At 40.7% G+C, this 15297-nt stretch overlaps 1 protein-coding gene across 9 annotated transcripts in view; it reads right to left on the bottom strand.

Moving 5' to 3' along the window:
* Positions 1 to 2153: 2153 nt before the first annotated feature.
* Positions 2154 to 15297, bottom strand: part of KIF16B (kinesin family member 16B) — a 123164-nt gene continuing 110020 nt past the window's right edge. For 6 of the 9 annotated variants that reach the window (XR_014944334.1, XM_015856732.3, XM_015856734.3 and 3 more), the window contains one exon: positions 2154 to 3435. Coding sequence is in view for 5 of the 9 variants with exons in the window: in XM_015856732.3 (XP_015712218.2) it covers positions 3277 to 3435 (159 nt within the window). In the remaining 4 variants the exon portion in view is untranslated. Of the gene's footprint in view, positions 3436 to 13980; positions 14109 to 15297 lie in introns of all 9 variants that reach the window. The other 3 variants (XR_001553712.3, XR_014944333.1, XR_001553716.3) reach the window with 1 other exon arrangement.

Genomic DNA, 15297 nt, shown 5'->3' with positions numbered 1-15297 from the left:
GCAGGGGGTTGGAACTGGATGAGCACTGTGGTCCTTCCTGCTGCCACCCCCACCTGTAGCCCATCCTGCTGCCACCCCCCTTCCCGCCATCATGGCGGCAGCTCTGCCTCATTGAGTGGCTCGGCCTGGCCTTGCCCTGAGCACAGCCACACATCGGTGGGTGATGGGCACAGGGAGGGCACAGTGCAGTGCTAAGTCAAGTTAGGGTAAAATGTGGAGCACACAAAGAGTAAAACTTCATCAAAACTCTGTTGAACACCTAAGAGAAGCAAGGATATGAGCCAAATGGTCTGATGACTTATATGGAAGCATAGCTTTAGGGAGGAGGGCATGAACAATGGCCCCAGTTCAGCAAGGTACAAATAATTATTGCCTTTAATGTATAAATAGTCCCAAAACAAAAGTTAAGATTTAGCTTAAGGACTTTGCTGACATGAAGCCCACGTGCACAAATCCATGAGGCACCTTGAAAACGACCAGCCCCGGAGATGACTCTTTCACAAGAGTCAATATTTTGAAAGTAAAATTAATGGAAAATTCTATAGCCTGAGGAAAACTTTACAGGGATGCAGTTCGGAGATCTTGAAAATGGACAATAATTTCAATGTGCTTGTCAACTTCTATTGAAAACTTCTGAAGAGAAATAGCCCGACTTAATGATCATAGGTGATGATATTATTAAAAGATGCCTCTTAGTCTCGCCTTAGGTTGTGATCATTTATTGCACTCTGGATCACACTGAAGAATATATAAGAAGGTGGGAAAAACTGGTGGCCTGGGGCTGCGGTCCAAATTGCACGTTTACATTTGCATTTCTCTATCCTTTAACTTGGTGACATTTTAAATGGAGTGATTAATCAGCCTTTACTTTGTTACTTGCAATCTACACAGTAAACATTACAGGCCAGACAAACTAGCCAACACAAATTAGACACCTTATTGGCAGATTCATATCACTAGAGCATCTGATCCTCCTTGAATTAATTTGTACAGGAATCAAGCGCAAGTCTTCTTTTAAATCCTTGTGAAAACCGAAATATTCATACTTTTCACACTCAGCTCTGTCCAGCTGTGATTTTCTTAAATAGTTTCTCCAAATCCAAACTGACACCAGACGCATGACTTACCTCTGGGAGTCCTGCACATTCCGGTCTTCTCATATACTAGCACTGGCATTGTGGCATGACAGTTTCACTTGTCAGGTGCCCCACTGGTTGCTGTGGGAAAAAGTTGGCACCACTGATGGTTTTTCAGGAAGAAAATCTGAAGAAAGTGGTTTTGCAGAGCAGATAGAGCAGCCTGCGATTTCTTGCCTTTCCAGGTTGGTCCTTTCACACAAGTGGGACATGGGAAATAATGATTTACACACAACTACGTAAAATTCATTCTAAAAACTATTTAGCACTAATTCCTTACCATATGGCAGTGTAGTGATGGAAGAGTAGGACAGGACAGGAGAGACTGAAGAGACTTTCTGGTACTGAAATGTGATTTAGGGTCAAAGTTCCCCTGCCAGAATGAAACAGCAACGCGATACCCAATTTCTACCATTGTGAAGCACTCATACATGCCACCAGGGTAAACACAGACAGGTGAAAATAGCAATATTCCATTAATGTTTGCAGCAACATCAAACTCCAGTCATTCCACTTGCCATAAGCTCTCAGACTTGTTTGACTGCTTCTAAAAACCCAGCTTCGAATTCAAGGTGTCAAGAGACAGGTATTTTAACAGCATTTGGGTAGAGTGACACATATCAAAAGACATCTAAGCCTACCCTGGTATCATTCTGATGAGAGGCGGCTTTGAAACTTTACGTTCACATCTGTTTCCACTGAAGAAAAACTAAATAATCATAATACTTTCAAACCTTAAGTCATCCATTTTAGCCAGCTTTTTCCTATTTTCTTTTTTTCCTACATTTGAAATGCTTACCATAGCAGGGTGGTCTTAGTAGTGGAAAATGTTCTTTATTTATCATACTAAACATAAAGCATTGCTGTTTTTGTAATTCAGGTCATGAAATCAAAGTGTTACCAGCGTTGCTGCCTCAGGTTTAATAATCATTGTCCACAACAAGAAATAGCTTGATAACCAAGACCTACCGATGGTCAGTGATGGCAACTCACAAATAATGCTTCGTACTCCTAAACTTACCTTCCAGGATGCATTTTAATATTAGCCAAAAGCTCATTAATTCTGCTTTTTTACAACCAATTATACATTAACATGTACATACACCCAGTTCCAGTCACAGTGTATATATAGTTTTGGATCTGTAGCAACATGAGTTCTAACTGTATATACATGTGCAAGTCTGAATATGTCCTGAGTCATTTTAAAGTACTACTAGTAAAATCCTGTAAATTTTAACTGATGCAAATGAAGTTCAGGTTTTACAGTGTTATTATGAAGAAGCTGTTTTCCAAAGAAGAAATCTAGCACTCTGAGTTAGCTTTATGCATAGCTCTGAGCTCTGTACGCTGCACGGCATCCACTTACAGTCAAGGTAATTAGGAAACGTGAAAAGATGCCGACTGCATTCTTCAGCAACTATTGCTTCCTTTACTGCTTAATTAACAGCAAGTGATTCATTCTGCTTCAAAATACCCAAGCGTGGAAGACTTTTAAAGGTTTTAAATTATATTATTTCTGCTGTATATGTTTTGTAAACATTCAAGTCACTCAGGCTCTTTAATTCTTCTGAGAAAAACTCAATCACACAGACAAACACTTAAAAATATACGTTCTGGGAGAAAAAAAAAAAATAAAGAAGCAACATTGGAGTATGAGCACTGCCTTAAATGCCACAATAGAGTGTAAGAAATCAAAACAGGTAATGTTCCTTAAGGAGCAGCTTGGACAGGAACTGCAAGGCTGCTCAGAAACTCTGTCAGTATGACATGTCAGCACAGCGAACAAGAGATGATCTCACATGACCATAACAAATTGTCTGAGCAAACACGAAGAAGTGCTCCCACTGAGGAGCGGATCCAAACCCAGCATGAGTGTCAGAGCTTTCATACAGTATTAAGAGCGCAACTCATGAGCAATGTCTGTGTGCTTCATGCCAGGAAAACGCAGGCACTAATATGAGAATGGGAAAGGACTAAAGCTAGCATCAGGGCATAGCAGTCTTTAGCTAGAGTTGGTTTGATGCAGCTTTTCCGGCATGAAAGAAGATACTCCTTCTTCCTCCCCTGAATTTCTCTCACACCACAGAAGTGAAGGCACCACTGACTGTGCTCCTCTGGCACAAGGGTCCTGGCACAGAAGTTAGCTGGTCCCATGACTGCTATAGTCAAAAACTCCTTTCCTGAAGAACGGTGAGAACTCACAGATGGTGTGTTTTGACAGAGTCGACCCCACTTTGTCAATGTGCAGCGGAGATGATGGCGATTGCAGCATTGCAGTGAAAAAGCTCCTGAGGTATGTCTGTGGAACAAAATGCAGAATGTCATAAGGTTTTCTTGATCAAGTCAAATTGATTACAAGTACTTGCAAGATTTAAACAAACAGCAGTACAAAAAGAAAACAACAAAAAACCAACAACACATAACAACACCTCCATGGACTGCAAAGAGTCCTTTTAAGTAACCATCAGCATTTAAATCTGTTCATAAGATATGGACATGAAATGTCCATGTTAAGTAGAAAAGAAATACTCCCCATTTTCTTCCCCTCCAAGCTTGTTAACTGCTTTATTCTGCATTCATGTAGTACTTCTGCTAATCACGACCAGCTAATAATGCTGTCTAGCATTACAAAACACTGCAGCAGGTGCAAACCTCAAATCTATTCTGCAGGAATTTCACTACATATGGACACAAAAGGACTTCAGAGATCTTCCTCATCAAGCCTTCATGAACCTCACATGGAAAAGGATTTGTTTTGATCAAGGCCATCTGCACAAATGTCCTATGACTTCCATATCATCTCAGAACATAAGAGCATCTTTTCACTTGCCCCCTGAATGCTTTTTGTTTTTAAGAAAGTCTGACATGTAAGAAGCATTTCCCTTCCCAAACGTTAATGTTCACCAACCACTGCGTGACTTGCATCCATTTATATCCAGAGAAATTGTGACAGATGTATATTAATACAAAGTTAGCTTTCACAAACCTGACGGGGTTTCCTTTGCATATGGGTTGAATTATTACAATCATTTAGCACGGTTTAATAGACGGTAGTTATAAATTCTGAATGGTCACAGTAGGTAAGATGTCGATTGGGCAGGTGATAAAACATTACCAAATGTCACCCAAATAGCTGCAGGGGAAATCGCATCTTGAACACAAGGATAAACACCTTTGCTCTGTACAGACTGACCACAAAAAAAAAGGGAATTAAAGAAATTATTCACTGATCTGGGATGCAGCGGGAAATACGTCTACAAGACAGAACAGCACAATAACCTACAAAAAACCACAAAGTTTAGTCATCTGAAGGCAGCAACTTGTGGGTTATGAAAAAGGACTGCTCAGGAAGCAGTCCTAGTTATTTACTTCTCAAGGAGAATTTCTCCATAACATAACAGCCAGTTACATATTTAAAGTACCTTGGAAACCAGCTATATTAATATTACAGAATGCAGGATAACAACAACAAAAAGTAGCAGCTGGCACATAAGGTGTTCTCTTGGCAGGACTGGTAGATTTCCTTTTTTATTCAGCTCTCCCACAGGTTGTATTAGAGCTCATGAAAAATATTCATTACAAAAATACCTTCAAGATGAATTCTAGCAGCCTAAGAGGTAATTTAAAGTGAGCAACAGATGTCATATCAGCATTTGTCATAATTAGTTCACAAAGTAGGGCCCTTCAAAGCAGTCCCAACCCAGTAATGCCTGAAGGATGAGTATGGTGGAAAATCAAATGTAAAACATAGCATACCATTAGAGTTTTAGCACTGTGCTGAAAAGTTACTGCAGTAATTTCAGTTTACGGCTACTGAAGGCTCAAAGGTACCAAAATTTCTCACCGGAGACATTATAAGACCTATTGCATTCACCTCAGTATGTATGGCCAGATAATTGACTGTCATGCCTTTGCTGTTGAGCCATTATTCATTGTTTTGGCACAACAGCTCTAACGAAAGAGCAATAAATAAATAAATAAGATCCCGCTGCTATAAGCGTACACTTATCTGACAGGGGAGCACTGGGAACAGCAGGGATACTTATTTTCCCAGATCTGCACGCAGGAGTTGCTCTGTGAATATCGCAGATTCTTTGAACATGAAGAAGATACTCAGGAAAATGACAACAAGCAGACTATACCAGATTATGATGGAATTCATTTTCTGTGAAGGTTCCCAGCCATATGGCTTGGCATTGTGTGCTCTTCAACAACCATTTCTGAACAAATTAGCTCTCTTTTAAATCCCATCTCTGCATTTGCCCTTGTTTGAAATGCTGATGCGTTAGGACAGCACACAACTGATGTGCCCTTGACACAAAGAAGCTGTTGCTTCAGTGCAATTAAGGCTGCTCTGCCCAGATACGCTGATTAGGAGTTAATTCCCATAGATGGAAAACAGAGCTCACACAATTAGTGTGTATGCCCCTATTAAAGGGCTGTGGAGAGGCAGTGAAGGGGAAGGTTGCTCTGTCCTGTCTGCTGCAGTATGGACAGACAAAGTTGAAGAATGTGGTAGGAGAAAATAAAGAGAGCTCCTTATTTACGCATTGAAACAAGCTTCCCTAATTCACATAGAATAGGCAGAGAATGAGGGTGACAGCAAGCAGGGAAAGAAACAGGGGCACACCAACAAGGATCATGGAGAAAAAACTTTGCTGGAGATGTGGATGGGACTCGACATGGACTTTGTGGCAGTTCAGGAGGATACTGGAAGCTGTATGAGTGGCAGCAAGGCTAGATGAGATTACCTCCTCTTCTGGGACCCAATGAGGAGGGGGAGAGTTGTTTTCAGAGCTTTCGTATTAAATTCACTTGCAGCAGCAGGTGTGATTTTTCTCTGTTTACAGAGCAATGCTGTTGTTTGTGTTGAGTTAAAACTAGGTGGGAAGCAGACTGGTATCTTTTGATGTGCTCTCTTAAAAAAAAAAAACAACAAGTCTTTGATGCTGGCAAGCTCAGGTTGCCAACACAGGAACACATACAGATTTCATATAAATTAATGCTGTGACATCCTACCAGCATTTCACAAACAGCATCTAAATCATTTTTCCTTGTACTAAAAGCTCTATTTTATAGCAACTCCACTTATTTTCTTTAAAAGTTAATCATGCAAGTCTAGCAAAACTCCATAAATGCTACAAATGCTCTAAATGTCACGTCTCACTCATTTTTGCTCGTAAGCCTTTCAGGCCTACAGTCATTTGTTCCACGTTTAGCCTGGTAATCTGTATTCTTCAAAATGCGCTTAGGAGTTTCACTTCACCTGCTATGTTGTTGCTTTACCAGAAAACATCCTAACTGCAAAGCTGTAAACGTCTCAGTGTGGGGGGACTGCACCCCAGCAGTATAGCAGGAGCATAAAATGGGTAACTTGTCAACAGTCCACACTGCTTACTCAGCCTAAATATACATCCAGGAACAGCAGCTTAGAGAATGGGAAGACTCTTGGCGAGACTTATAAAGATAGAAAGCCAGGTTTAAATTAAAATATATATATATATATATATGAAAAGCAGTTTTTTTCCTCTCTTGGCACGCATTATAATCTTAACAGACTTCGTCTTAAAATTTATGCTACCACACTTGGAAGCTTTCAACTTGGATTCCAAGCATTAGGAAGTGAAGCACGACAGGAGAAAGTCAGGAGAGGCCCAAAGTTTTCTTGTCCCTTACTGGTTTGAGTAGCTTCCCTTCCAGTTTCATTGTGCTAATGGCAAAATGGTAACCATTTTGAAAGCTTATTAAAAATTCTTATTTTAATAAGGTTCATTTCTTTATCAGTAGACGGGTGTTCATCTCAGGCTTGATCCATCAGCACAGCAAAGACATTCTAATGATTTCTTCACTCCGTCATGATGTTGGGACCTCATAATTTTATGTATTTTAACATAAATCCATAACTTAATTTAAAGTTATTAAAGTTATTACAATCAAAAAGCTTTCTTGCCAGTGAAAGCGTTCTTATCATCCTTTCAGTTGTGTCATATGAAAGGAGAATTCAGTTCAATGACATTGTTCTCATAATCCATTACAAACAGCGACAGCCTCGGAGACCAATAGCAGAGCTTAGGAAGAATTGGATTTTTCATTAAACTTTGGTCGGTTTCAGATCTCATAAACTTCCAGAATATGAAGGAATTTGGAACACCCCTCCCTTGCTGCTGTTTCTAGTGATTTCCTACAAAAAGACCCCCCTCAAAAAAAAAAATAAATAGCTTTAAATTCTTTCAATATAATACTTTGCAATTAGCATACTAAATATCGCCCACTGATATCTGACAGAGCTGAAAGCACCACAAATTTTCATTAGATAAGCCTCACCAAGCTTTGGGGATTTCTAAAACAATAGCTTCTTTTTTCCCCCCTTTCTTTCAACACCCACACATCCAGCTGACAGTGAAAAATCTCTCCCCCAAGGTCACAGGAGGTCATCAGAGGCACAGGCAGCAATAATTAACTTGCTCATCTAACTTTTAGCATCGGCTCTTCTCTCCCTTTAATATAGATGCTAGCTTCCCTTGGCATCAATCACATAATTATTCTGTTGACTAGTGTTAAGTGCTGCAAGCTTTAAATCAAATCTTGATTTGAATTATTCATAGAGCAAAGCATATGCAGGTATCAGCAGCTGTTTTCTATAGGAAAGAGATCTGATTACCAAAAAAAGAAGAGTCTGAAGCACATCCCTGTCTCTGGAAATCTGCATTATACTACAATTATTGCACTGGTTTCAGAGAGAATGTTCACAAAGTCAGCTACTCCTGAGGAAGAATCTGTCCCAGAATGAGGAACGTGCTTAGCTGCCAATCTGCCATCACTAAAGTAAGGATCTGCTCAGAAGACAAAGCCTGCTGCAGGAGCCCCTCGTTACTGCAGAAATCAGCCATCTCCTGCCTTTGTCTCCTAGAGAGAAACTGTCAGCCATATGCAAAGGAAAATGAACATTTTGGGGCCCCTTCCCAAATTAAGCAACTTTCTCTATGTTAGACCATTGGCTGGTGTCTGGATGAGGAGAGAAACGAGGGCTTCAAGGAAGGTTTTTCAAATACGAAGCGCTAGAGAAATGCCAGCCATCATTGCTAACAACAACCTCTGCTGACAGAAAAAAGCCTGGCTTAAACGACTCTGACAGGAGATGGTGTCTGGTGGCAACTTCAGGTTGGCAGAGGGCCCCGTCTGGGGTGATACTACATACAGAATCCAAAGAGATCTTACGTCTGCCCAACAAAAATAGGACTCAAACTCCTAATTGGATCTGCTTCTTCTGTGGCTTGTTGGTTTTTTGTTGGGTTTGGTTGTTGTTTTTTTTTCTTACTGGCAAAAGTCAGAGGGAATCAGCAGGATGCCAAGAGACGAAAGCTGTGGTTGCAACCAGCTTGTATCAAGTGTGGAACAAAGGAGCCCTAAGGAAGCTAAGCTGGCTCTGCCTCCAGAAGGACACAGAGATCATGTCTTAAACACCAACAGGACTGGATTACCTGGGTCAGGAGTGGAGTACAGGGCTAGGAAGATGTAGTATGAACTGAGTTCCAGGTCCTCCAAATTCTGCCAAATATCCCAACTTTATACAGTGAGGGGTATTCAAGCTGCCCAAACAGAGGCATGCCATCCAGCTAGCAGTTCCAGCAGGCTTCTCTGAAAGGATAGCCTGGTCCTCCAGGACACGATCCAATTCATCACAGCAAAGCTTCTGCCCTGTGTTCACCACTAAAGCAATCTCCTCTTCCCTGAGGGACCTGCTGAAGCTAACCAGCTAATTAGGTGTGAGTAATTGCCAGCACAATGCTCTGATTGCTCTCTAAAAGTACTTTCAGATCCATTTCTGGATTTGTTAAATACGAAAGCGAAGGGAAAGAACTGGCAGGCAGCAAGAATTTAAAATAAAGGTGGTATTGCTTTGCAGTAAAACAGCATGGAAGTATGGGGGACCGTACACAGGCTACGATTAATATCATCACCTCCAGCCATTCTCCATCCAGCAGATAGAACTGCTCATGGGTGTTTTGGCCTTCTGTGATTCTGCTTGCTTTGTTGTTGCTGTTGTTGTTTTTAAAAAGAGGAAAATATGCGGCTTCACTTTTTTTTTTCCCAGCGGTTTGACATATATTATAAGGTATCATAAAGCAGATCTCAGTAAAATATGTGAGCAGGACAGCAGGTGATATCAATACCTCAGGTTGTTATTTCGAGCCCTTCAGGACGCATCTAATGTCACCTCACTATCTGTACACATTCATCTCCTGCCACACACCCCTAGGTCATTATGTGCAGCTGTGATTTCATAACAGAGAGAAAAGACTTAGTGCCCGGGAGACTACCCTGTGCCTAAAGGATCTTAGCTCTGTGAAATATAAGGAATGAAAGCTTCTAGAATTACAACATGATCACCAGAACCGGTATCTGTTGCAGAAAGACCAGGCAGGTTGGCTGAATTCTCCTAACAAAAAACGATAATATGAGACACTATCAGAGTTCTGCAAAGCTTCCTTGGGAAGTCAGAGGTAATAAATGCCTCCAGAATTTATCTGTCCCATAGGTATGGCAGGCCTTGCTCTGGTCTCACATGGCTTGTGCAAGCACAAGGAGATTTTTCAGGGGAATGAAGACAGATTCAAAATTGTTTAAAAATGACAAGTCACACCAGCTGGCCAGGATATTCAGCAGAGGGCTGTCTCTTTCAGACTGGCAGACATTAATTAGGCTCAGGGCTGGATTAACTGGCTTCACATTATACAAGCAAAGAATAAAGGAATAACTTGTTTTAATCAAACCCTTCCTGTTCACTTTGATTAGGCCTAATCAGAGGCGAGACTGTTTACAGATAATAATACCTACCAGTTAGGGAGAAATAAAGGCCTTCCCAAGCAAGTACTGCCTCACCCTATCCTATACCAGTACGCTTCATACCTATACATCCAACTTCACACCGCAACCATTTGCCCCCAAAATGGAAGCACACCCATGTTAAACTTCCAGATGCCTCCCCAAGAGACTTTGTTCTCACGTCCTCTTATCCATGGAGGAAAGAAAACCTGAAAGCACAGCAGCAAGTGCTGCAGACAAGACAGCTGTGTGGGGAGTAGAACGTTTGTTGCAGAGCAGGCAGCAGGGATCAGCTGCTGTGGAAGGCTGGCTGTGTTTCCCAAGAAACCCCTACTTAGGGGTTTCCCTTAACACAAATAATGTATTTCTCTTTAATAAGCCAGCAAATATCTTGACAATTAGGCTATGACACACACAAGCAAACTCTTAGCCTCTTAGAGCAAACTTGTTTGTTAAGGAACTATGTAGGAGGAGATATGATTGAAAAACCCCATCAAACAATGCAATGTAGCTCATTTCTTAAGGAACACATTTACTTATGCTGGATCTGTCAAAATAGGGTATTGCTTTCATAGCAAAGAATTCTGGAGCTATCAAACGGACCTATGGAGCCTTGTGTACTTGGCTGCTGTTAGGCACTGCAGTGCCACTAATGTTGCAGCAACCTGTGCTGCTGGTGGACCTGACCCAGGGCTAAGAGAGAAGCAGCAGTTCTATCCACACCTTCCCTCTGGGCACATTTAGAGATACCTAAATAACTTTGGAACCAAGCTAGAAGGAACTGAGATCTTCAAATATCTAAATGCCATTAATAAAAGAAAACAGGACTTGCATTTTAGCCCCTCGGGAAATTCTGCCTCTATTTTCAAGCCCAACGTGTTGCAGATTCCTTGAATCAGGATTCCAGTTGCCTCTGTAACATCTCCAAAAGTGTTTGAGTGCCACTAAAATTTAATTTTACCCAGGGTGGTGCTGGAATGTACTTGAATACATACACCTCTTTGAATTTTCCTAACGTATAAGAGTTCTGAGAGATGCCAGTTATGATTCAAGGTGAAATTGCTCTCCTAGGTTTTCAAAATCCAAACTATTCATTATACCTATTTAGAGCATTTTTTTTTCTGTGCAAGTCTAATGGCATGAGCACATTATGTTGAATTACTATTATGCTGCATCGAATTAACTGCTGAAGTCAGTCTACTTCCCAAATTACAATCTTATTCTACCTGAAATTCATTTAAATCTATGGGACTTAATATTTCTTACAATGTCTGCATGCTAAAAGCTCCAATTCATTGGCTTTAAGTAACTCCAATGAAAAATGGAATTGTAGGCTAGCAGAAAAAAAGAAAGAAAAAGATAAAGCCAGTAAAGACTGTGATTTACAGGTGGTCCATCAGTGTGATACTGCTTTGGGAAATAAAAGGCCATAAAAAACAGATCAGAAAGACCCAGCTAGTGAAGGAAACCAATCTTTTCTCTGGAGCACAAGTCAAAACAAGTCCTGTCAAAATCTATTCAGAAAGAATAACAACAGAATTGATTTTATCACGCATCTCTGGGTGAGCAGCGACAGCGTGTCATCTGCTGGAGTGGCCTTGGCAAACAGCTACCAAAGCACTTGATATGCATCACCTTCTGCTTCCTTTGGTGAAATCGTATGCTGGAAAATGACTGATACTCTTGCTTTGGAAAGGTATAGCAATGAGTTCAAGCCAGTGTCCTTGGTCTAGCACTCCCTTTATTCATCTACCCATATCTGAATGCGGAGAGCCATTACTGGAGACCGATTGAAGTACAGAACTTGATTTGCAGCAGGATGCTGATTTATTCAGAACTGACAGCAAAACACATTATGATATGGAGCTAAACTAGAGTTAATACTGCTGTCACATGTGCAGAACTTTCTAAATCAGAATAGACATACCTGATTTTTTCATACTCTAAAAAAAACCCAAAACCAAAACCAAAAACAGGCCCCAGAATTACACACCCTATTTAATTCTTTGTTTGCAACAGAGATGAACATTTTATCACAAAAGATTTTTTTTATTTTTTTTATTTTTTATTTTTTTTGAGGTAGGACTTGAAATCATACACCTTAAAAGAGGAGCATCAAAGTTATTGTAAAGGAGCATGTGTGGAAGTTACCTCTAGCAAGCTCTTAGAAACAGGGTTTCAGACCTGATCTTGAATGAGCCACTTAGTTGAAGCAAGTAAGACCAAGAGGTTGCTTGCATTTACTGTTCTTTCTGCATCTAGTAGCATTTTGGAATGAAGCTTGATCTGATCTCATTCATAAAACAACTCCAGGCTTTTATTTCACTTCTTCCAAACTATCATCTTTCTCTCCTACGGCTCTTATAAGACTAGCACCATTTGCTGTGGGCCTGGCTGAGATTCCGTAGCTTTTCATCAAAGTAAGACTTTATTGGTATGGAATCAACTGCTGATGCATGCAACATCCTAATTTCTACTTATTTGTATCTAGCGGATCTACTCAATCAGTAAAATGAAATGTACTTCCTTTTTGAAGCCAATGTGACCTCACACAAGAAGCAGTGGCACCCAAAACCGATGAAATGCTTTACTGCTGAGAGCTGCTACAGCTTCCCTGTGAGGGCTGCCACTTCAAAGAAGATGAGCCAGGTGCCTTGTGCAGCCCTGATGATGTGCTGAAGGCCCTAAACCTGACATGGGAAATTGTTCTGCAGTGGTTAACTGCAAATGTTTGCTGTCTGTAGACACGGCAAGACTTTAGTGTTGTTGCCAAAAAGCAGTTAGCTTTCTTTCAAAATAAATAGGTATTAGAGGTTATGAAAGGCTCTTGGTGCAGGGTGACTACACCTAATCCAGAAACTTGTGCTTGATGTGGATTTCACATCACTGATACTCACTATTCAGTCCCCCTTCCCAAACACATGTGCTGTTTTTCTCTGTGGATGCGTCTCTACTCTTTCTTCCTGTGCTTTTATTACATTCCTGTTCCTCTACTGGGAAATTAAAATCATCACTCTGAAACATAGTTCAGACTATGGGTATGAAACAATCTTTTGAGGATTATCAAACGCTGCCATTTGCAGCAGATTGCTTTGCAATAGTAGTTGTACGGTATGCAGTCATGTCTGTAACAAAAGGAAAAGCCTCCTTTTATCTTTCAGTGATTATCAAATATATTCTGCATGCTTTCTGAATTCCATCTCACTGAGATGTTTCTAAGAACAGTATTTACAAGTGCACTGTCATAGGCAATCGTTCAATCTGCAAGAGCCAGGCTGGTGAGCAGTCAGCTTTAAAGCCCTTCTTAAAAAGCTCCGGTGTTGTTATAAGCTGATACCAGAGCCTAATAATTTCCTTTTAATGGTCACTTTGAACTGACGCACATTCAATAGCTTTGAAAGGTCTTTGTGACTGTTGTCAGTGTTAAGAAAAACACAAGTGCCCAACTGACCACACGTGCCAGGGTGTTTGCAATACAAACATCAATTCACCTGTAACTTGCACAAAGCTGGTTGTTTCAGTTAAAAAGATTAAGGATGCACTGTGAGTAAAGACTGGCAGGATGTGCTCACATTCTCTTTCTCCTCTCTCATACTGAATATTCAGACGATGAATCACCTAAAATTTCATTACAATGTTTCTGCCCTCGTGACTCCAAGAAAAACCTCAAGAAATTCGGTCTTAAACTGGCTTGAACACATTCAGTTTCTGGGTTGCTTTCACCAGCCAGTTCCCTCTTAGGACCGGACAGAATAATCGAATAATGCAGTTCATTCAAGATTTATTTCTAACTCTTCCCACCTATCATTGAAAAACTCCTCATCAGACACCAGGAAGTTAGGAGGTTAAGGACAATTGCATTATTAATTTTAAATAAATTGAGCGTGTCTGTCTCTTAAAAGAGATTCAAAGTATGAAAGACAAGAAAAAAAAAGGACAGAGAATGACAGGAAGATGTATGTGCTCCTTCAAAACTCCAAGTGGATTTGCTTTACTCTACTGGTACAGGTGGACTTACTTTCATACCCTGAGCTCTGCAAGGAGCAGCAGAAGGAAATGCGTGACTTCTACCAACTGTTGTGCTGTCTGCTGGTGCATCCCCAGTCAGGCTTTCTGTCTGTCGTCCCTTGCTGTCCACAAAGAAACCTGAGGAAATGCAGCAGTGGGGATAGGGAAAGTGAAATAATTAACAGAGAGGAGACAGGCTGAGCTTTGAGGGGCTTTTTCTATTTGTTTTCCTTCAAGTCACAGCCTGCTGGGATTTTGTCAGCTTAGCAGTCGTGCTTTTCTAAATACGCTGGTGACAGCAGGAGAAGAGAAAGGCAGTGAGTGGGTCCATGGCTGCAAGGCTTCTGAGCAAGGAGGCAAGAAACACGACTATCTATTATGTCAGTATAGGCATTTACTTATGCATTTTTCCTGGCTGCGCAATGGTTAAACAGGGCTAACACTGATCTGCCTTACGAGAACAAAGGATTTGTCCATGAGAAGGAGAAAATTAAGCAGGGAATGATGATAATAATTTCCCTGCAAAAACGCAATATCCCAGAGCAGCTGGGATTTTAGGAGAACCTTTTACTGTCAACCACAGATCTATCAGCTTCCCCAGTAATAAAAGGTATTGAAGATAAAACAGAAACAGATACACTCACCGAGCAGCACATCTCCTGTGACGTGTGCTTCCTTTGAAAAGTTTCTGCTTATAAACTGAGAAAGGATGTATACGTCCTCTGATTTCATCAGGGAAAAAAACGGGATCCTATATCCTTATTTACTGGTTTCTAATTGCATGAAAGGATAGATACACACTAACTTCTACTCATTAACTTTAATCAAAAGAATTCTTGGCTGTTTCATTTAAGGCGGATTTAATCAAGCAAGGTTGGCTCTGAAGTGAAATTACAGCCTTCACACTGTGGAACAATTAATTTAGAGTTTTGCCCTGCAACAGGTCCCTGATGAAATACCAAATTAATAGATTGCAACAGGGCACTTAGGACAGGTAATTTTAAACACAAGTTAGGTGCTTATTCTCATGATGTAGAGGTGAGACCCCTGTGCCAATTCGCAGGTTATTTTTCAAAACCTCTACGGAAACGTATGACATCGGTCAAAAGATTACATTATACCAACAAGCATCAAAGTAAAAGTGTTTACACTGCAAAAACGCATCCTGCATATCAAAGACTTCTCTCCAGGTTCACCTCACAGTAAAAGATCACACATAACATGCACTTTTTTACCAACAACGTATTGAGAAGCTTTTGGTTATTAAGCACGTGACCTAGCTAGGGGGAAATAAAAGAAATAAAGAACCCGATGTTTTACATAAACT

The sequence above is a fragment of the Coturnix japonica genome, chromosome 3 (assembly GCF_054131305.1).
Source record: "Coturnix japonica strain WE chromosome 3, WE-NBRP24, whole genome shotgun sequence".
Taxonomy (NCBI): Eukaryota; Metazoa; Chordata; class Aves; order Galliformes; family Phasianidae; genus Coturnix; species Coturnix japonica.
Note: the sequence above shows the minus strand (reverse complement) of the source record. Positions and strands in the feature narration are given on the sequence as shown.